The 22,325-nt window shown below is 46.7% G+C and overlaps 1 protein-coding gene and 1 long non-coding RNA gene across 2 annotated transcripts in view; one reads left to right on the top strand and one right to left on the bottom strand.

The window, feature by feature from the left end:
- Positions 1-965: 965 nt before the first annotated feature.
- On the bottom strand, positions 966-20,914 carry EXOC3L4 (exocyst complex component 3 like 4). Its single transcript, XM_015865626.2, has 12 exons — positions 20,580-20,914; positions 19,174-19,567; positions 14,353-15,004; positions 11,814-11,931; positions 10,077-10,202; positions 9,201-9,301; positions 7,890-7,985; positions 6,286-6,400; positions 4,968-5,090; positions 4,403-4,555; positions 3,553-3,674; positions 966-2,115 (listed from the first exon to the last, which is right to left on the bottom strand). The coding sequence occupies exons 2-12, from the start codon at positions 19,520-19,522 to the stop codon at positions 1,950-1,952; spliced, it is 2,121 nt and encodes a 706-aa protein (XP_015721112.1). The 5' UTR covers positions 19,523-19,567; positions 20,580-20,914; the 3' UTR covers positions 966-1,949.
- The window catches only part of LOC107315341, a 60,137-nt gene continuing 39,889 nt past the window's right edge, over positions 2,078-22,325 (top strand). Inside the window, exons 1-2 of the long non-coding RNA XR_004307357.1 lie at positions 2,078-2,173; positions 2,775-2,904. This is a non-coding gene — a long non-coding RNA (uncharacterized LOC107315341). The remainder of the gene's footprint in view (positions 2,174-2,774; positions 2,905-22,325) is intronic.

Here is a 22,325-nt window from a genome sequence, read left to right as displayed (position 1 = left end):
TGTGAATCCCACTGTGACAAGATTTCCTGGAGAAATTTGCAAAATACACAAGATAAACATTTACTGTGCACTCTGTGCTACAGTTTCTAATGTTGTGAAGCTACAAACAAATACAGCTTTACTTTTCACCCGCCCCTGAGATAATAATGTTTTCTTCCCATTCATGTTTGCTAGGTGGTGTTAGGTCATGTTTCCCAGCGCACAGTATGGCTGTGATACTGAAATCCTGCTCTCAATCCATATCCTTATTGCATTAACCCAACGGAGAGCTCTACTGAAAAGCATCGCTCTGCAGGGAGCTCAATATTGGAGTTCTGCTGCATTAAAGAACATCTGGAATATGTCAGGGAATTGGTTCAGACCCCCTAGCTTGGAGCAGCCTCCTGTATTTTCACTGTTTCGTCTCAGTTTATCCCCTCCTTACTTGCTGGGAGCTGCCTTTTCCCAGCCTGGATGAGGCTGGTTGAGAGTGGGGGCTTGTCCAGGGATGGGGAGAACTTGAGTACCCCAAAGCCTGTCTCAGATGATAAATCACAGCCCATGGGTCACCCTAGCTGCCAGTTCTGGTGTCTGCAATGCAGAGGACTGAAAACATTACTTTTTACCTCAAACCAGAAACAAACTGAATTGCAAAACAGCAAAGAGCTCCAAAACAAAAATATCTGTCACCTTCCACATGGCACTGTGAAATGTGCCAGATCTCCCCCACAAAGCTAAACCGGGCCAGAGCTTGCCTATTCTGTCTACTTTGATACTTTTAAGGAAGCCTTATGCTCCTTGGGCACACCCAGGGTGGGAGTGAGCTGTGTCTGCCCTGGCTGAGAACAAAGCTGTGCTCTGAGGTAGGAAGAAGACTCATGGTGGAAAGGACAGGCTGCAACAGGCGGAGGAAGTTAACAGGGTTAAACTGAGTTCCTTGGCACTTTCCTACAAGAGCAGCGTGTTTCACAATAAAAGCCCTGGGAGATCTTTCTTCTGTTTTATTGGAATGCAAAATATGGTCCTAATGAAAAGGGGATGGTTCACAGATCGAGGATGAATAGCCGCAGCTTCAATGGGGTGATGCTGGTTCATGCCAGAGGCGGATCCCATCCCATTCCTGTCTAACTCGCATGAAGTTTCACACAACAATCAGACTGAACCAGGTTAAAATACATCTGAACATGCTAAAGTGTGGCCCTTCTCCCGCTGGCCTGGAGGACTTGCAGATTCACTTCATATGGCACATCCAATCACGACACATCTGCCTACACTTGGAGGTTGTAAAGGAATGATCAGGCTTCGGGTCCAGTGTGAGTTTTGCAAGGCAAGCAAGTGAAGAAAATCTGCTGGAACACAAGGGGGACAAAGGCTGTGGGGTCCATCCTGGAGGGCAGTAGTCTGTGCACCACGTGTCTGAAGCAGAGTGTTTGATTGCCCTCCCAGGCTGCCACCCTCAGTCAGGTGTATGGTATCAGAGCACAACACCCCTGACCTTGTATTATGTCAGCTCACTCAGTTGGTTCACTAGGGACACATTAAGGTTTTGGCAGTGCCACATCACTGCCCAAGCTCTGCTCTGGGGTTGCTCTGGGACGCTAACTGTGAAGGAGGCTGTTGCTATTCTGCTGTGTAATTATACACCATGCAGTCCAAGCCTTAATATAGCTCTGCTTAAAGTCCTTTCGGTTCTCTTTACAGAAGAGAGATTCAGCCTTGGATCAAACGAGCCTTCCAGCAGTAAAATCCATATGTTGAGCATGGGGTGGGTGCTGCTGTCCTGGGGCTCTTGCAGCAGGTCAGGTGCTTGGTGTATCTGTTGCCTCCAGTTTCTGCACCCCCAGGTCCCTTTTCCCACAGCAGTTAAAAGTTGTTTTTACAGAGGAGTGAGGAGAGGTAGCAGCTTTTAGATTATGCTGTAGAGGCAGCGTAGGAGGAGGGAGGCTGCTGGCTTCTGTGCTGGTTGTACTTTAGAAGCAGCTGATGATTGCCGGCACATCGATTTCAGCAAAGAGCGTGTTACCATCCTCACTGTCAGGGCTCTCCAATGCGTGGTGAAAGCCTTGCTGCAAAATCATCCTTCTGCTGGTGAAGCCCAGGCCTCGGACTGCGAGGATGGCCATGATGTGCTCCTTCCTGCAGGGAACAAGCAGTACCAGAAGCCTGTGACCATCATGTTATGGCAGGGTGACAGGTAGGTGTGCCCTTGCCGTGCTAGAGAACTGAGTGTGGTGTAAGCAGGACCACCAGGATGGGGTCTGCATCTGCCAGATGTACCAGTGAGTATTGGCTTAGGGGCTCACGCTTAAGGGAATTCCTTCTGTCTCCTCCCACACGTGACGTCTTTTGCAAGTTTTCCCAAGAGGCTGCAGACCTTTTATTTAATGATTATTTTGAGTTAAGTAATGGAAGTGCTAATATTTAGGAAGCTGACAGGCATTAATTAGATTACAGCTAGGAAACTGAACTTGGAAACTTACCCTGTTCTAGTAATCTCAGTATATACCTTTCTGAGAGCTCAGGGGAAGAATTAACAAAGGCACAAGCAGGAAACCATGCAGGACTGGCTGGTTCCACCTAGTTTTCCAGAGTTAATTGTTAAAAATATTACTCAATAATGGAATGCCAGGAAATAGGTCAACCAAGAGGACAAATCTTAAAACTTGGCTTGAGTCTAGGGCTAATGATGAAAAAGTACCACAAATCTCAGCCTTGCAAATGGTTTTTCTGCATGGAAAATTGTTTTCAAATAGCTAATTCTGATCAGTTCTCATTTACATTCCCATCCTTCCCAGAATGAGCACTGCCTCCTGTTCAGCATACTGGCATTAAGGCATTTCTTTGTGGAACAGATGCCTTCATCAAGGAAATCACTTAGGAACAGATGTCCTTTTTCAAATCCATGTCCTGGATTTTCCAACTCAGGTAAGCTCAAGATATGTCTTAATATGACATATTTCAACTGCTGCTGGAAAAACTGTAGAAGAAGAGATAGTTTCTGATATGCAGTTGTCCATCCATGGACAGAGCTGGTAAGTTAGATTGTTTACTTTTCCAGTAGTATTAAATTTTGCAGATGCTGTTTTGGAAAAGCAAATGGAAAGTACAAAAGAAAGAATCTGAAATCTGTTCCAAGACTTAGTGGTTGTGCTGAGCCCCTTTCAGAAACTGCAGATGAACTGTATCAATGTCTATGGCAACTGGAGGCCTGGTCCTGGGAGCAGGAGACAAACCATTTGCTTCAGAGTTGGAGCCAGCAAATTGGCGAGCTGTGCAAATGCTGCCAAAAGCAACCTGGAGCTTTACAGTGCAACAAATTTGGAGTGATAAAATAGAAAAGGTGTTTGAGGTTACTTGTGTGTATCATGAGATCCATCAAACAGGGGAAAAGGAAAGTAGGAAGCCACCAGAAAGAAAAATAACCAGGGATTCCCCCTGATTGCTGGCAGCTTGGCATGTAAGGAGGAGTGATGCTGAAGAGCTTGGCTGAAGTATGGGGTGAGAAGGTGTTGTTGGGATGGAGCCCAGATCTCGACTGTTGTGCATTACTCCAGCTTCTGCCATTTCTCCTACCTGATGTCCGGGTAATCCTGAGTCAGCTCCTTGACGTACTCCTTGATCCTGTCTTTTCTCTTCTCCCCAATGATATTGGCGATGTGACTTATAGCGGGAAGGAGCCAACTGGAGTCAGAGCCCTATGAGCAAGAAGATGCAGCAGGATGCATGTGGGAATGCCTTTGTCACCACTGAGAGAAACCTGCCTGGCCAGGGAACAATCCCAGTGGGATTTAGCACCCCCCATACCTGACATTCTGCAGAACCCAGTGAGTTGAACTTTGGCTTTCCTGAAAATCTCAGGCCAATATTAGCTAGCCACAAAACACATAAACTACTCTTATTCCATTCTGTTATCCCCTCCCCTTCCCTCCCCTTCCATACTCTATCCCATCCCATCCCATCCTATCCTACCCATCCCATCCCATCCCATCCCATCCCATCCCATCCCATCCCATCCCATCCCATCCCATCCCATTCTATCCAGATTCCTTCTCCCTGTCACATTCCATATGCAAGCTCTGCTGGAATGGACTCCCACTGGTATCACTTCCATAAGCTGTACCCAAGGCAGGGATCCTTCAGAGATAAGTAGCAACCCATGGCCCAGTAGAACATAAACAATGTGCCACAGGGTGAGTATGGTCCTACAGCATGAGAACCACTCTGAGAAGTTTAGAGCTACACTCAGAGTAACCTCTAGGATAGAAATCCACACTGTTAACCTGCACTGAACACCTTGTTTGTTCTGTTTAAATCACTTTAACAAGCTTCCCTTCCCTGAGAGCCTCCAATATTGGTTCCCAGGGGCCAAGTAAGGACATTGGGAATGGGGCAGCCAGGGGATGCCACGAGGGAGCTGACGTACATGATCAATGAGAGCATTATTAAGGATTTTGGCTTCCTGGTTTATCCTTTCTCTCACTTGCAGCCGTTTCTCTCCATTCATTTTCTTCTTGGGTCTGATGATCTGCACAATATACTCCCTTACCACATACTTATGAACATGGCATAGAAGTTCCTGTTTTAAGAAAAAACAAATAGAATATTTTCCATGGTTCCTTTGCAGGGTCATGGCATTGAGTGAGAGAGGGTAGGGGAATCCACGGATCTTTAACTGCAGCTGAGGATGTATAGGAAATGCTCACATATAAGTTTGTGATTCATGCAGTTACAGTGTTCAGTGCTGATGCTCACCATGCATCTTATTCTTCTTTAAAGAAATCAATTCCCACATTTAACCCACAGAAAGGAAGGATGTTGCATATTCTCACATGGATGTTGGATGACAGCTGGACGCCCCTATTCCAGCAATGCCCACGGCTCTAAACAGCCCCTGCTGCTGAAAAGAAAGCTGCAGGTTGGGCCACAACCTGCAAGAGAAAGCAGTGCCCCACAGTATCACAGTACCTGGTGTGGGAGCAGTCACATACCTTTCCTAGGGGCTGCCTTGTGTGCTGCAGGTGCTCTGAGAACTGTGAGACTGCTACTGCCAGTGAGTCTGGCTTCTCTATTGCCAAAATCCAGTCCTTGGTTAGGATTTTCTTGAGCAGTGGCTGAAAAAAGACCAACTCAATAGTATCACTGGAAATATTCAGGATAGTTGGTTCCCTAACTAGACACGAGCCAGTGGGAAATGCTTTGGGTTGTAATCTGGACACTCATCCTGTGTTCTTATTTCAGGCTCAAAGATTGCTTCAAGCAAAAGCCCAGATGGTTTCTTGTTGCTGGCTATCTCCTTGCCCACTACTGTTCCCATTAACTTAGTGATCTGCCCAGCTTTTCATGGGGAGTGAGCCACAGCTATGCTTCCACAATGAATGACAGCAGGCCCTTGCTCAATGGACTGTAGGGGCTGTCTGCACTCCCTGAATCTCTGCAAGGTCCCACTGGGATCTTCCTTCTGCTCACAGCTCTGATGTGGCTGTGGAAGGATGGTGCTGAGAGCATCCTGCACTTAACACATTGTGGTCAGTAATGCTGTAGGCATCATCTGTCCTGGGTACAAGGTGCACTGACCAAATGTGCCCAGAAGGCTTTTTTTTGCCCTGGAATTAATATGACTATATGCTGAAACATATAAATATCTGCTAGAGGATTCTGGTGGTACCCAAAAGAGATTCCTGTATGGGACAAGTCTAAAGAATCCCTTCTCATTGTCCTTTTCTCTACTTAGCACTTAGGATCTCTGTCTTCAGTCTGCTGCCTGTGCTGCTGGCCATCTCATTCCCAATTATTTCCACCCCACTGTGCTCCCAGCCTGCTGAAGGACTGTTTAGAAATGCTGTGCCACAGCAGCTCTCAGTTCTCACGGCATTTCATCTCTCTTGCTCAATGCCTTGGCTTGGCTCCTTCCTTGCCTGTCCCTAAGGCTCTGAAACAAATGCTGTAATCACTGGAAAGTCCCCTTGGCAGTCTTGGCTTTGGTCAGAGGCTTCTTGTTGCGTGTCTGCCTTGGTTTCTGAAAGTTATGCTTATTAATTTAGAAAGCGATTTAGGATGAGTGAAAAGTAATGGCACGAAGGGCCTTGTTTTCCCCATTTCTCCCATTGTTCCGGGTGGAGCCAGTGGCTCCCAACCAGCTGAGAGAAGAAAGCACCTAGAAAGCGCAATCTACATCACAGCATTGTGCCTTTTAGGCCTCTTAATGTGAGTTTGGTGATGTGTCAAGTAAAGGGCAATGGTGCTCAGCTTCTGCATTGGTCCTGACCATACCACTCATGTTTAGGGAATTATGTGGCTGAGACTTACCTGTGTTTTTGTTCTTAATTTATCTAAAAACACATTTCTGAAGTTCTCTGTCACAGCTGCCAAAATCTTTTGCAGTTCTTCAGTGTTGACTTTAAACACTGTTTCTAAGCCTGACCTGAAGAGAGAGCAACACCAGGGGGTTAGTGTTTAGGTATAAACTAACTAAGAATTTCAGCCAGATCGGTATCTTGGGCATTTTATCAACCTCTCTAACTCCAGTACTTCCTCTTGGAAACTCTTAAGGGGTCAAAATACTGAATTGTTTTGCACAATCCAATTTAATCACAAATGAGTAACTGTACTTTAAAAAACACCTATTTCCTCATCAGGTATAACAGTTCAAACACGCAGAACAATTACTCAAGCCTGTTACTTTTTCACTTAAGTGAAATGATATCCAGATACTTGAGAGAGCACCAAGGAGCTATGGTAGGAAAAGCTGTTAGCCTTCCTATTAGGGCCATACTGACTTTCTCCATACAGTGAACTGGGGCAGTAAACTACAGAGGTGGAAATCTGTGGAGGTTTTGAGGGAAAGTGTGTAATTTTGGAAGGCTACGTAATGTCTCACGAGGAAGAAGATAGGAGTTCTGAGAGGTTAATGAAATACGTGTAGGCTTTGGGGGCATTGTAAGCTCCTTGCCTTTGTTCTCTCTCTGTCATTGCTTTGTTGCAATACACCTCATAGAATCGTGGAATCATAGAATGGTTTGGGTCCAGGATATGGTTGGCTTTCTGGGCCATGGGAACCAAGGTGGCACCACCAAAATACTTGTGATCCCATGCACACCCTGGATGTGCCATGTTCGCTTCTGGGTCTCAGAGTACACCAGGTTGTTTCTATGTGACTGCCCAGACAGGGATTTCACAGCAAAACAACCCAAATGGGAGGAATAGGAGCCCCATCACTGGGCACCCAGCAGATGAGTTTTGGAATCCCAGGTTCTGATGTCGGGACACATGCATCCCAACAACTGCCAGCTCCTGCCAAGGTCGTGCTTCTTGCCGGCTTCTCTTCCTGCCAAGCGGGGGAACTGGAGAGAACGGGGACCGGCAGAGGAGAGCATCGCTGGGGACGCCGTGCCACCTAGAGCCCGCCCGGCGATACTGTCGGCTTGTTTGCATGCTGTGCTTTCGCACGATTTCCTCCAGCCTAGCGCCGAAGTTAGCCGTCAGGTTGGGTTTGTGTTACTAATCTTAAGAGTAAAATATATGTTTTAAGCAATCTTTCCCTAGGCTAGAATGGCAGGCTGAAAATGAGTCTAACAATCAAGCGCCAGATTCATTCCTGCTTCTCTCTCCAGCCTTCTGCCCAAGTGAGCTGACTTTGCATCCGCATCTCTTAGCGAACATCCCCCCCGTGAGGTGGACAGCGGACGAGAGGCAGAGTTCCCAGCTTCCGTGCCCAGGCTGGAGGAGGGCATTAGCCTAGGGCACCCCAGCACAGCTTCCCCAAATCCAATGCATCCCTGCATCTCCAGCCTGTCCTGCCGTGCCCCTTGGGCATCCTTTTTGGCTGACCCCATCCTGACACTGCTTGGTTCTTCCTCTCCATCCCGCCCCTCCCCTCCCCATCCCTACGTGGAGAGGAGACGAAGACTTACAAGAGGTCGTGGAAGCTGTTGATGTAGGCAGCAAAGTAGGGTGCAAACATGGGGCTGTCATGGACTGTGTTCCACTCCAGGAACTCCTTCCTGAACCTGCAGGAGAAACGCAGGGGATGCTGTTGGTAATGGGAACAGAGAGAGCAGCTCACATTGCATGTAGGATGTCAGTGAGGGTTGTACCCTCTTAAGCATGTTTTACAACAGAAGCTGAAGCTGAACAAGGCAGCATATCAGTGCTGGGAACCCAGTTCCTGGGCTCTGACACCCAGGACCCCACAGTGCAGGAGGCTGCAGGTCAGGGCAATTTTGCATGGGCTTGCACAGGCTCCATTCCTTTGGCAGCCCAAAGCAAGCTGCGTGGAGCAGCCTGAACACTTGCTCCTTGTGTCTGTTTAAGAAAAAGCGTAAGTTTCAGTGAGCCTTTCATCTGGGAGCCTTTGCTGCCCTGGCTTGCACTTTACATCAATAAGTACTGCATTTCTTCTATACAACCAGGCAGACTCAAATAGCTGGTTTGAACTGCTCTGCTCACTCAAGATATCAGAAGCAAGTTGGGATATGAGAGTTTAAAAGAGAAAGCATTGCCTTTAGCATAATCTGAACACCTGCCATGCCCCGAGTTCACGATCTAAGCAGGCAGTGCTTGCTCTCCCCCACATGCACTTCAGCAAAGCGTCTATTAGCAAACTACCCACTCAGCGCCTGCCAGAGGTGTGAAACTCTAAAGGTTAATGCACAATTATTTTTAGTCTCGCTCGGAGTTGATTCATGCTGAACGTCCTTTCTTTCCCACTCTGGTGAGTATCTATGGCCTCTTCGAAATGCGGCCCTCCCAGCACGGAGGATGGATCTGATGATCTCCAAGAAGGAGAGCCCACAGCTTCTCTGAGCAACCTATGTCTTCATTTAGTCAATAACCCTCTTGGCAGGAGCTTCCTCATCTCAGGGATTATTAGGGAATTGAATATTTGGGGCAAGCAGCCTTTGGGGCTGGGATTCTTTAGATGCTACTTGCTGGTAGCTGCTGCTGCCAGTGACCTGCGTCCAGCAAAGGTCCTGAGTGGATGGAACTACAATCCTTTTCCAGGCTCTTTGCTGGAGCATCGGCCTCAAATTTGGGGACTTAAAAGAGTCCCACCGAGCTCTATTTATGACACCCCCCAAGTTGTTTGTAGCTTGCTCATTGTCAGGCTCCCAAGTGCAGACCTATGTTTGCTCCAAGCCAGCATTCAGCTCAGTGCATGAACTTTTTCCCTTGGCTTTTACAAACTAATTTGAAAGGAATGCACTGCCCAGAGCAGGTATGACCTTGGTATGAATTCATGCAGCTCAGCCAGGCACAGCTCAAGAGTTTTTCTTTTCAGCTTTTTACTGATGGCTTCAGATAACTTCATGTGCTCCCCGATGATCTAAAAACAGCAAGGAAAAGCTCCAATGAATGGGACAGACAAAACACAAGACAACACTCGGGGAGCTAAGCCATGCCCCCCTCCTCTGTTCCAGCCTTCACTGATTCCTATTGCATTGGCTTTGCCTGCCTCAACAGAGTTCAGCTGCATCCCACCCATCTGCTGATCCAACTCAGATCTGCCTTCCTGGTGATCAACGAACATGCAATAGTACTCCATGGAAATGAGTCACGGTAGCAGCCAACTCTTTGATTTTCTTTCTTTCTTTCTCTCTCTCTGTCTTTTTTTTAAGTATTATTATTTAATTGAAATGACTAAACCCTATCTAAAATGAGGGAAATTAATCTAAACCCCTCCTGGATTCATTACCCTACGGGCCCTGGAGCTAGCATGAGCTTTTGTTTTTCTTTTTCATGCTGTTTAAATTGAAGTGGCTGTCCCTGCCTACAAAGCCATGTGGCAGCCCTGGGACAAAGTTGCTCTTTCAGTACCGGGGTTTTTCTAACAACCCTTTTCTTTTTGCCTTTCTTTTCCCCTTCTTTCTTTTTCCTAATCAAAGAGATTTAAGGACTTTAAAATCAGTTGCCTATTATGTTGCTGACACAATTGACAGCAGGTTTAATTTGCAGCTAGAAGGCAAGTGGCAGAGCTAGAAGTTGTAATAAATGGCATTTTCTTCTCTAATGTATTCTGTGAGTGTGTGACTCACATCCATTATGGCAGCACCGGGAGGCACCACCATGCACCCCGTGCTGTGCCCATGCTCATTAAGTACCGTCTGAATGTCAAAGGAAACTGAGGACTGGTACAGGTTATCCTTCACTTCTGGGGGATCTTCCTTCTCCCACTTTTCCGTCACTTCCAGCGTCAGGATTTTTCCAAAATAGCTCTTGATTTTACCCTAAATGGCAAATGTGGGAAGGAAGAATGCATATTAGAAGATAAAGTTAAGTATGGGTGAAGCAGCTGGTGGGTACATGGGGGTAGGCGGGGCTGAGGCTTGTCCCACCATGGCAGTAGCAATAGAAGGGACCAACATGGCACAATTCTCAAGCCCTGCACTCCCCAGGGCACATCCCTCCCTCCCTTTGGCTCCCCTCAGTGGCTGCTTTGCAGGAGGCAAATGAGGGCTCCTAGCACAGAGCTGCCATATGATGTTTTACTTATCAGCATACGTGAGCTATCCTTGAGCTGTGTGCAAAGATAAGCATGTCTTGGTCCAGAACATTTCAGTCTACACAGGATCTCAGGAAAAACCTGAAGATGCCCACAATAATGAATTCCCAAACTGAGATGCAGTGATGCCCCTGGCAGGAAGATTTACGCTATTCCTTTGCAGGAAAGGTATTTAAACCTCCAGATCATTTACTTAGGCTGCAGTGTTTGCTTGGAAAAAGTCCCAACTGCCTGCCCTCGTGGTAGCTCAGTCAGCTGCTTTACTGCTCAGTGCAAAGTCCTCCAGCACATGTTAGGCACAAGGTCAGACTGAAGGATCAGACCAGTCCTTTCTGGCTCACTGCACTTGCGTAAGTGCTCGGTCCTGGCTGATAAATCAGCCTTGTTGCTGGTGAAACAAAAGGGTCGTCACTGAAACAACAGAGCAAAACTGATTTTATTCAGTTGGCACCTTGAGCTCACCTTGAGAAAATTCTTAAGTGAAACCTATCTCAGAAATGGTTTGTAAGAAAAGAAAATGTCTGAGTCGACCAAAAAGTAATACAAAAGGATGGCAGAGGGATGTCTGCCATGGGGCCTTCTTACAAGGAGCTGAATCACAGAGAAGTCCTCTGCTGGGGGCATGCCCGAAGTTGCATATGGTTCAGCATCATTCAGCCATGCTGGAGGAGCTCACACACTCTAAAGCTAGCAGCTGACATGTTTAACTTTGCAATGCCGTTCCTGCAACGCAGCACAGCAGTGTGCCCCTGCCATACTTTGTGGGCCTGGTACCGTCATGGTGGGTCTACACCTGTCATTATCCAGGTCCAGGCCTGGATTTAAGTGGCCTGTTTTGGCCCTAGCATTACTGAGGGCACTTTGGCACTTTTGCTGTTGACTAAAGGGTTGTTCTCAAGTGGTGCCGAGAGAACTCAACACCATGGTACATCATAAATGGGGGTTGTAAGAAAGAAGGGGACAGACTCTTTAGCAGGGTCTGCTGCGATAGAACTAGGGGAAATTATTTCAGACTAAAAGAGGGGAGATTTAGACTGAATATAAGGAAGAAATTTTCTACAGTAAGGGTGGTGGAACTCTGGAATAGGTTGCTCAGAGAGGTGATAGATGCCCTGTCCCTGCAGACAGCCAAGGTCAGGCCTGATGGGGCTCATGACGGAGCTATAGGTGTCCCTGTTTACTGCAGGGGAGTTGGACTGGATGACCTTTAGGGGTCCTTTCCGACTCAAATGATTCTATGATTCTGTAATGATATAGCAATGAGAAACTTCTGCCTGGAGGCCAGAGTCCCCATTCCCACCCAAGAGACAGGTGGAGACAAAGGAAAGGACCTTACCTTTACAGAAGAGATGTAATCATCATTCAGTCTATCCCAGTCCGCTGTTGTTAGCAGCAGGGACAGATTTCCTGTCTGAACTTCTGGTTTGAGATCTGAGTGACCAAGACACAGTTCACTGGAAAGATTCAAAGGAACAAATTATGCTGCTTTGGAGCATGAGTAAACCAATGGAATATTCATGTGGCATGAGCTGCGTAATTATTGAGCTGTGAGAAATATACTTAAAGCTTAAATTGTGATACTTGTTTTCAAGCTTTAATGAGAAAATCTTTCCTTGCTATTGAAAATCTTAATTATTCAAAATCAAAATGATCTAAAGTTGCAGCCCACCTTAGAGATCACGAGACTTCTGAGTTGTTTGGACATGAAAAGTACTATGAGAATTTACGTTTTAAAATAAACAACGTGAAGCTGATTCATTTGCTTATGGTCCTTTACGGCTTATGAAGCTGATTCTATGAAATGCCTTTCAGGGCAGTTCTTGCAGCAGTGTGCTGAGTGCTGATGTCCCTCGCTGGTGCCACACCATGGCAAACATCAGCCAGTTCCTATTCACTGTGGGTTACACATAGGAAAGGGAGATGGCAGAGCAGGGCTGGCTGTGAGGGACAGCCTCTGGGAAGCCCACACGTGCCTGCAATACAGGCAGTCCCAGCACTGCATGTCCTCTGCACACGGTGGCAGTGGGTGGACACTGATCTGCAGCAGCTGAGTGCCAAGTGAGACAGGTGACACGTGTCTCCTCTGGTCAGTTCCCTCTGCAGTGCTGAGGACGCAGGGCAGCTGGGGCAGGGGAAGGGAGGCAGTGCCTGCTTTCCACTCTGCATGGCAAGAAACCTGTTATTAGCCTGTGCAACTGAGCGTGCTGCCCCTGTGATCTGCCAGCAGACCACACTGCATCTTTCACTGTGATGACTGCGGAGAAGAAGGGGAAAATATTCATTATCATTCAACTTGATTAATGCCAGGCATAAATTGCAAGCAACCACCTGTTAGCAAGGAAGAAAGATGCAAAGGCATTATTCTGTATGCTGCCTGTGCACTTGCTTGACTACAAAAAAGGGGTTCCTGTAGCCAAACCACAGAGCTGGGTTTGGATCCAAGGCAAACGAGAACTGTACTGTACAAGGTCAAACCACTGCAGAGTGACTGCTCAGCAGAAAAATCTCAGCCTACTGATAGCAAACTGGAGTCAATATTCCTGTGGTCACATAGTGCCCAGTACACTGGGGCACTGGCACTCCTTAATTCCCGGTGCACTGCATGATACAATGATGTGGAATACTGATCATGAAACCATGACACTGGCCCAGCTGCTGCAGGAATCTGCTGCTCCTTCACAAGGGCACAATGGAAATAAGCAATAACTTTCTGCAATGACCAAGAAGGTTGGTTCAAATATGCACTGAAGAAGCATATTCCCCCCCATTTTTTTTCTCCTTTTTTCATTTGCTTGAGCTGTAGCAGTAATAATGAGCTTGGGCCAGGTAATTCCTCCTAATTTGGGATGAGTCCAAAAGAGGATGAAGTTCTTTTAGAATGAGAAAGTGAAATGGAAACCATCCAACACAACAAAATGATTGCAAGCAGTGCTCTAAATAGCTGCAAGCTCCCAGTATGTTTTTTACATCAAGTTAGACAAATATGGTGAGGAAACTGCACTGGGGTGCCGACACCCACTTCTTCCCACAACTCCTGCAAGCATTATTCCCACAGCATTCCTGTCCAAAGAGTTGATCATCCAATGCCGTGCTGCTGAAAGGGTTGCACGCATGTCATCAGGCTCACCTCAACAGAAACAATGCTCTCAGCATATTTTAGGCACTGCTGAATTATAGAAAGCTCTTAGAGGTCCTAAAATCATGGACATCTCACCCAACCAACCCGAGACACCTGAGCCACAGCCTTGGAGACATTCAAGGTCAGGCTGGATGGGGCTCTGAGCACCTGACTGAGCTGTAGGTGTCCCCGTTGACTGCAGTGGAGTTGGACTAGATGACCTTTAAGGGTCCCTTCCATCTCAAATGATTCTACAGTTTGTTTTAATGTGTCTAACTCCTCATAGCCGTATCTTGGCAACTCCTCAATCTGGCTAGGACCCCTGAGCATAGGGGTAATAAGGATTATTTCCAAATGCATGACGATTTTAATTAAACAGGAAGAAGGCAGAGTTCCCCCACGGGTCCTTTCCTGTGCCTGGAAAAGTCACTGAGCAGCTGCTGGACCTGGCAAAACATTTCCAGAAAGTGAGGAGGTTTATCAGAGCTGTAAGGCAGCTCTTGAAGGGGGAGCTTCCTGATGTACGAGAACAGTAGTTTGGAGAAGGAGGAGGAACTGAGACGTGTGAGAAACAGTGAGTGTTTTATACTCAAACCTTTGTGCCCATCTATTAGTAGACTAGTTAGTTGTCTCTACTAAATAAGCAATTATATCTCTGCTTGCTTAGGAAACCATAAATAACTCTGTGTTTTGAAGCTTCCTGACAGCTTGTCCCTCTGGAAGGAGGCTGAGATGTGTGGTGAAAGCAGCAGCTTACCTGTGGTAGGTGTTGGCCACCCAGTCAAGCAAGGAGTAGAGCTCATTGAACTCCAGTGGCCTCTGGGAGAGATCCTGCAAGTGTGAAGCGATGGCATTGTGAAAAGCCTCCACATACACTTCACACACCCGGTACTCCTCTGGATAGCACTTTTTAACCGATGACTTGATTTTCAGTAAGTCTGTGAGCAGGCATTTCTGGAGAAAATTTAAGTGGAGATCAAGCCAGGCTTTCTCTTCTTCCTTTGATGCCAGGGGTATGCCCAGAACTCTCTTTCTAGTGCCCTCTTTAACAGCTTCCCTCCATACCTCCCTCCACTTTCTGGGTGCCCCAAGCAAGTCTGACCCAGGATCAGGAGCACTGCCTGTATTAGGATGAGCTGCCTCTTCACGGGCAATTAATGTCACCAGGGAGGTCAGTGTGGACTCCTCCACTGTGTGGTTCTCCAGTGTTCCTACCACAATGGACCGGATCATGCTCGTGATAGAACTGTAAAGTAAATCCACATCCTTGGTTTTCCTCAAAAACTCCTGGGGGTTATCCTTGTATTTGTCTGCATCCCGTTCTGCTATCATCTCATCTTCCATGTACTTGATGCTTGCAAATGCTTCCAGAAGTTGCTTTCTCTGAATAAGTTCATTGATTTCCATTACTGCAGAAAGAAGAGGGGAAAGAGGTTGGGGCAAAGCAGGTGTTAGATAATGGACAGGCCAGTAGAAAGACAAGATATGCCACAGAAAGATGTGCAGGACTGTTCTGAGCAGCCACTTATTGCACAGTCAGAACCATATCGTTAAACTGGTTTCATACACAGGAAATACCAGAAAAACTGATGGTAGCCCTGCAGGTGAACCTCAAGCAGCGGCTAACAAGGCTGCACTGGGATCTCATACTGCATAAGACTGCCTCTGGCTCTGCTAATTTGAAGCTGAAGTGGGACTGTCAGCAGGAACAGTTCTTGATATACACTCCCAGCAGGATTCCTGTTAGCAGAGACGCTCTTCTTTCCCACAATATCAATACTCTGGCCTGGGGGATGATCCTGATATTTTGGGAACGTTCCAGTTAAGATGTAACCTTGGGCTAAACCAGGGCTCCCTCCTGTCCTGACTTCTTTGTGTCTTCCACAATATATAAGCTTTCCTGAATCACAGCATCACAGAATCTCAGAATGGTCTGGGTTGGAAGGGACCTCAAGGATAATGAATCTCCAACCGCCCTGCCATAAGCAGGGCCACCAACTTCCACATTTAGTACTAAACCAGGCTGCACAGGGCCCCATCCAACCTGGCCCTGAACACCTCCAGGGACTGGGCATCCACCACCTCTCTGGGCAGCCTGTTTCAGGACCTCACCACTCTCATAGTAAAGAACAGAGATATCCCTAACTGCCATCATGGCTAAACTGGCTCATGCATTTCTGAGGGCTGAGCTTTTCATGTCCAGCGTTTTGGCTTGCCTGGGCTGCACTGAGTGAAGAAGAATTGTCTTGTGTCACATAAACATAAAACTAGTGAGAAGTTCAACCTTGTTTTTTGTGAAACTAATGCATCAATTTGAAAATTTACAGGCAATGTATTTATGATGACAGAAAATGGAATCCCAAGTATACCAAAAAATGATGATTTTTGGGGGAAATCTTGAAACTTATTCGCAGACTCCTTTATACAAACAGAAAACATGGCTGCATATTTTTCACTGTTCACAGGACTGTGTTTAGCCAGTGTATCAAAATGAATGAAATTATTTGTCATAACTTGAGCTTGCCATAATTTAAGTTTTATTTCAAATGCTGTTATGGCTTGAAACATAGGATAGATAAGTTGATTTTCACCTTGAAGATGCACATTGAACTGATTTAAATGAGTGGTCAAATCCACCAGAAATTAGTGAGTCATTTGTAATCTTCATGTTCTGGCACAAATCTTCCTTTTGATTCCATAAAGGATTCGATTTCACTTCGGCAATCATAAAGTCTTTTTAGCATTTTACTCTAACATAGCCACCTTCCTTCACAAAAGTAAATGATGACCCCAATAATCAGCATCCATACTTTTAAGGGTCTCTTAGAATTGGTGATGATTCAGTCCTTTGGACTTGATGAAATTCACAGCTTTGATGACAATTTGCATCACATTATCCTAAAACTTGAATGCAGGGTGTTCAGTACTAACATACAGAAGAACTTATTTATGGTAAGGGTGAGAGAACACTGGAACAGGTTGCCCAGAGAGGTTATGGAGTCTTCTATGGAGATATTTAAGACTCACCTGGACAACTACTTATGCAGCCTATTGTAGTGAACCTGCTTTAGCAGAGGGGTTGGCCTCGATGAGCTCTTGAGGTCCCTTCCAACCCCTGCAGTTCTGTGATTCTGTGATCCCTTGTTAAAGCTTTCACTTCTAAATTTTCTTGATGTCTGATGCAGTGATATTTTATGAAACATGAGCTGCCAATGGTAGTTGCATCATCTTCTATTAATTTTATAAGTCCCTCTTTTTTACCAGCCATCACTGGGGCACCATCAGTAGCTATACCAGATATGTTGACAAAGGTTAAAGAAAATCTCTTTAGTGCTGGCTGTCCTGTGCCTAACACAGCAAACAGCCTCTGAAAAATGCCCCTCATCCACTCCAGACATTGAGAAGGAAATGGAAAAAAAACAACAAAGTACGTTTGGTATGTGGAGCTCACACTCCTGGAGCCCTGCAGGTTCCAGTGACCTGGTCATTCAATGTAGGTACAGTCAGGTGCCAGGCATTGCCTCTCACCAGTAACATGTGATTTCCCAGCACTGCTGGCCCTGCAGCTTGGGGAGGTGTGTACATTGGGAGGGGCATCCCAAAATGATGCAGGTGATTTCTCCTAGATTTCAGGCCTTGTCTGGGTTTTCCACACCTCCTTGCTATAAGTAGGGAAAGCATCAAATACTGCTACCATCACACTGCCTGAGGTCTACTGATTTTCCCACTTCTTGCTCCAAACTGAGCTTGAGTAAGAACCGCAGCCTATTTGCCACTAATGCGAGGTTTTTTGCTGTGGGCTGTGGAAATCCAAGAGCACTGCTGAGATGCCATGAGAAGTTCTCACCACATCCAGCATCATAACAGGTGCTCTGAACAGGAGCAGTTGCTGGGCACAGGGTGAATTTTAAAGAGCAAGAAGGAAAAGGTGTTATTTAGACATGAGTGGCTACTGCTTCTGCTGTGTACATATATGAAGTGATAGGGAAAAATTAGAAAGCACTCAAAGAAGAGATGAAGGACTGGCCCATAACTCGTAATTTATGCCCCATGGTTCTTCTGCACACAGATTTTATAACAAATGCACCAAATAACATGTGCAGTGTGGAAGTAGCTTTATGGAGACAGGAATACACTAAATAACCAAACTAATGATGCAGCATATAACACACAGAAACTGGAGGAGTGCCTGTAAGTAGCTACAGCTACTTCTGGGCTCAGAAGGGTGGAAGATTGTGCCAATTAACTTACTCTCATCTAGAAAAATTAATATAAAACCTATGTTTGCACAAGATCCTGCAGCGAGAGACTAAAGGAAGACATTCTGTTCTGTTTAGCAAAGTGAGAAAACACCATTTAATCATTATCAAGGATAATTATTCAGGGAGGTGATACTGGGTGCTAAATGGATCTTTAATTCAGGAATACAAGATCAGCCAGCTGGTAGCTGGAGGAAGACAACTGAAAGACAATTAACCATTGTGCAGCTTGATGGTGCACGTGGTGGATTCTTCACCACCTCCCCTATTTATCTCGGGATGGGATGTGTTTCAGACAGAGCTGCTTTAGTCAGTGCCAGTGGTGAGTTGTTGGGCACAAGCCTAGTTTTACTTCTGCAGCTCCTCAGGCTGTGTACTGCAGGAGTTGAGAATGCTTTCTGGTAAGATCTCCTGTAATTCCTCCTCTGTGACCTTCTGAAAACAGCCTGGCAAAGCTTATGAGCTGGGCTTAGATCCAGTTTGCCAACGTCACAACCTATCAGTGCAGAGCAGGAAATAACTTTACGGCACAGTGGAGCATGTTGCAGTTGGGACAGAACTTCAGCCCTTCCTTCTGATCCCTGTGACATCTGATGCAGTTCCCCAAGGATTTCTATCTAGAAATTTAGGCTGAGGAAGGATCAAGCCTGGGTGCTGAACTTTTGCTAAGACAAGTCTAGGACCAATCTATCTAACACTGACAAAGCACATGAGAGTAACACTTATTTCTGAAGTACTCAGTGTTCAGCAACAGTGGAAACTTCTCGGACCTGTGAATGTTGTTGAGTCATTGCATTTCTGATGGTCAGCCACATGTGCCTATCACCCATTTGTTTATTTTACAGCCTTACTCAATGGGGCCATTTATCAAAGCTTCACAGTAACCTGCCAAGTGCAGCCCAAAAGATACATAGCAGAAATTGTCCGCAAGAGCAATGCAGGCAATAGAAGGAATAGGAACAGCCCACACTGCACTTTCAGATGCTGTCATATAAACACATCCCAAACTGTGCTCGGCAGATTGGTGACTGATATAGATGATGTGTGCTGCATCCACTGGTACGTGAACAGTCAGACAGATGTGTTGATCATAAGAAGGTGATCAATATGGTTAAACTATGATAGTGGAGAGCACAGAGCAGCCTGTCCAGTGACAGGTGGCCTGCCCAGGCTGAGCCAGATAATGCACCAATGAGTTTGTGCAAGGTATGACAGCTGTCTCTGCCCCATAATGGGATGCTAGTTTCCTTATCATCTCTGTTGGGCCAAAGACTTGGAAAGTTAAATTGCTTGAAGGTTGCATGTATTTCACTACATACCTGAAAGAGGTTTTCCTTCAGTGGGGTCTGTTTCTGTTTTGTCAACAATCTCTTCCAAACCATCAAGGATTTCAGTTCTGTTCTCATCAGAGCTCTTGGGGAATTGAAAAGAAAGCAGTCTTCTTCTCCAGGTGCCAGTGCCTTCCTGTTCTTTCTCATTCTTTCGTTTTGATCTCCGGATGCTTAACATTGTTTTAATACCTCTTTCAATAAATCCTGTGTTCTCATCATTCAAAGTTGGGCTGCCCAGCTCTGAAGCAACCTCCATCTTTTCCTTCTCTGCATCATTTGTTGAAGGATCTGGTTCTGAGGCTGATCTCCTTAGATGTACCTTAGTATCTGTACTCATCTTGTCTTTCAATGAAGGCCTTTCCAAAAAGGTTGCTGGTAATCACTAAAGTAAATGAAAACACAGAGTGAGATGAGAGGATTCTGCGTTTCCAAAGGATTCAAAATCTGGTCCATCCTTTTTCTGTGCCTAATCCAAGGACAGAGAGTGTTGTTTCAGCCTGACATTACTAAAATGGTTTCTCTAACCTCCTTGTGCATGTGCTACTGGAAGGCTCTACCTAACTCCTTAAATCAGGCAAATGGCAGCTAGTTGCCCAGCACCAATGAATTGCTGGATGTCAAGGATACCAAAGCCTGTTAAACATATCATTTTTATCTGGTAGCAAGGCATGTTTTTACCTCCCTAGGTGCATTTCCAGCCATGTAGGCTGAATGTCAACAAGGTATTCTCACTTTCTGATGCAGACATGGCAACTGCGGGTCACGCTGCTGCTCCTGCCCTGCTCAGTCCCCATCTGGCTGCTGCTGAATGCCCATGGTGAGTGGTCCCTGCAGCCTTCTTGACTCTCCCTGGCTTCCAGCTCACCAGCCAGTGTGACCCAGTCACAGAGATGCTGCTGGTCTGAGGATGGGCAATGGTGCATTTCCCCACAGCAAACTCAAGGCAGCTTAGCAATCAGTTTAAATCATTAGAAGCAGCAATTCTTTGAAGTCATCCCGGCCTGTCTCAGTTCTGTCCAGCTCACAGGAGACAGAGATTGAAACATGGTTATGGCCATGTGTTAGGACGCTGCAATTACATTTCAGCCTTCCCTATCTGAGCCTGGCTATATTCCCACTCCCCTGTGTACAGTTATTTCACAGGTTATGAGCTGCAAGTACTGCATTGTCCCATGGGTGGGCTGAGCTCATAGTACAGTAGGGCCTGGACCCTGCCCTGCTCTTTCCCAGAGGAAATAACCATCAGGGTTAGAGAGGGGGGCATCCCATTCCCAGGGGGTCAGCAGGCAGGGGACCAAAGGCTCAAAACCTGCCTGGTAGGCTGGCTATGGTGGTGTGGAGCAGGGAGACATGGCAGGAGAAACCCACAGGCAAGGGGAAGGAGGGATACGCACCCTGGCACTGATCCTGTCTGCTGAGATAATCCAGCTGTGGTCCAGGAGAATGGAGAGCAGCTTCATGCAGGAGAATGGAGAGGTGTGGTGGTGGTGGTAGTCAGGCTGCTGGCAGTGCAGGCATTGGGACGGGTCTCCTTGCTTGCTCACAGCAGCACATGCACTGGCTGAGGGGCTGTTGCATGCATGGGGCCTCCTGCCATCCTCCTCTGTCTTCTGGAAAAGCACAGATGGAAGTGGAAGGAGAGTCAGGACCCTCCTGCCCAGCACCTCTAGCAGCTTCACCTCAGTTGTGTTTCACTTTCGCTATGACACGTGCAGTTAGAAGGAATGAGAAAGAGGAGGAGAAATGCTGGACAAGCTCCAGATTAATAGGAGCTCCAGGTTAATATTTCCTCTAGGATGGGAGTGGAGAGGCTGGCTCTGTGCTGGGGGTGAGATGAAAGGCTCAGGCAGCTGGGATTGATGGGGCAGCAGAGGGAGAACCAACCTGGAACCTGGTCCTGCCCTGTGTGGGGTGAAGTCCCTGGGGATTTGGGGGTGAGGGCTCCAGTGTAGCCTGGAGCTGATACATGGGCATGGCTCCATTTCACCTTGTGCTGCCCCACTCCTGGAGGTCACAAGTGGCCCAATCTGAGTAATAATTGACAGGTGCAGGTGAAGGACCAGGAGAAATGTGCCTGCAGCTATGCATTTGTACACTCAGCCCCACATTCCTTTCTTTGCTTTGGAGACTAATATCCATGGGGTTGCTGGCCCTGGATTCTTCCTTCCTAGCAGCTTTTGGGCTTTTGGGTAGCTGGGGGTCAGGGAAAGGGTCTGCATCAGAGGGCTGTGAGCATGGAACAGCTTGCACAGGGCAGTGGGCACAGCCACAAGCTGCTGGAGTTCAGGGAGTGTTGGGACAATGCTCTCAGACATTGGGTTTGGATTTGGATGGTCCTTTGTGGAGCCGATGTTGGATTCCATGATCCTTATGGATCTATTCCATTGTGGGATATCCTATGATTCTATGGACATTCTGCTGTCTGGGAGGTTTTAACGGTGTTGAACAGTGCAGGGCAGGCTGGTGGCAGGATGACTTGTGAGAAAGTTGGGACTAAGCATAGCATCATTTGGGTGCAGGAGATCCTGCCTGGAATCCCCCTCATCCACACAGCTCAGCACTGAACTTCTTATTTTCAGCCACTTTTGAGCCACATTTCAGGTGGAGGCAGCCTTGTCAGGTTAGGGAAGGTTGTAATGAGCAGCACTTCTGCTCTGGCAAAGTGACAACGGGAACAAAGGGAGAGCGCTCTTTAGTCAACACATGACAAGGTGTGGAAAGCCCCTTCTTTCACAAAGTCCAAATAAATGCCTTTCTGTTCAGACTGGTCATCTCCTCCTCTGCCAAACTCCTTGTTCCAGCAGGGGGTTTCAAAGAAAAAAAAGCACCTATTGCCATGAAGTTACAAAAAATAGTGAATCTGGGTAATGGTATAATACATGTAATCCTGCCTGCTCTCTGTTGTCCTTGTGGAGTGAAGCCTTCAAGAAAGCCTTCGTGCTTACAAGGCACCATTAGCAGCCCTTCATTATCAGGAGCATGTTTTCTGGGCAGAATCATGGTGGCACTGTTGAACATTCAGAGGACTTTGTACTAAAAACCCTGCAGTTCTTAGTTCAGTGGGCACCACATGGACAGCACCTTGTCCCCAATGAGGTGTGGGACATCTCAGCAAGGACACGAGGCTCTTCCTAAATAAA

This window comes from Coturnix japonica, chromosome 5 (genome assembly GCF_001577835.2).
Source record: "Coturnix japonica isolate 7356 chromosome 5, Coturnix japonica 2.1, whole genome shotgun sequence".
NCBI classification, from domain to species: domain Eukaryota; kingdom Metazoa; phylum Chordata; class Aves; order Galliformes; family Phasianidae; genus Coturnix; species Coturnix japonica.
The sequence above is the reverse complement of the archived record's forward strand: the minus strand, read 5'-3'. Positions and strand labels throughout refer to the sequence as shown.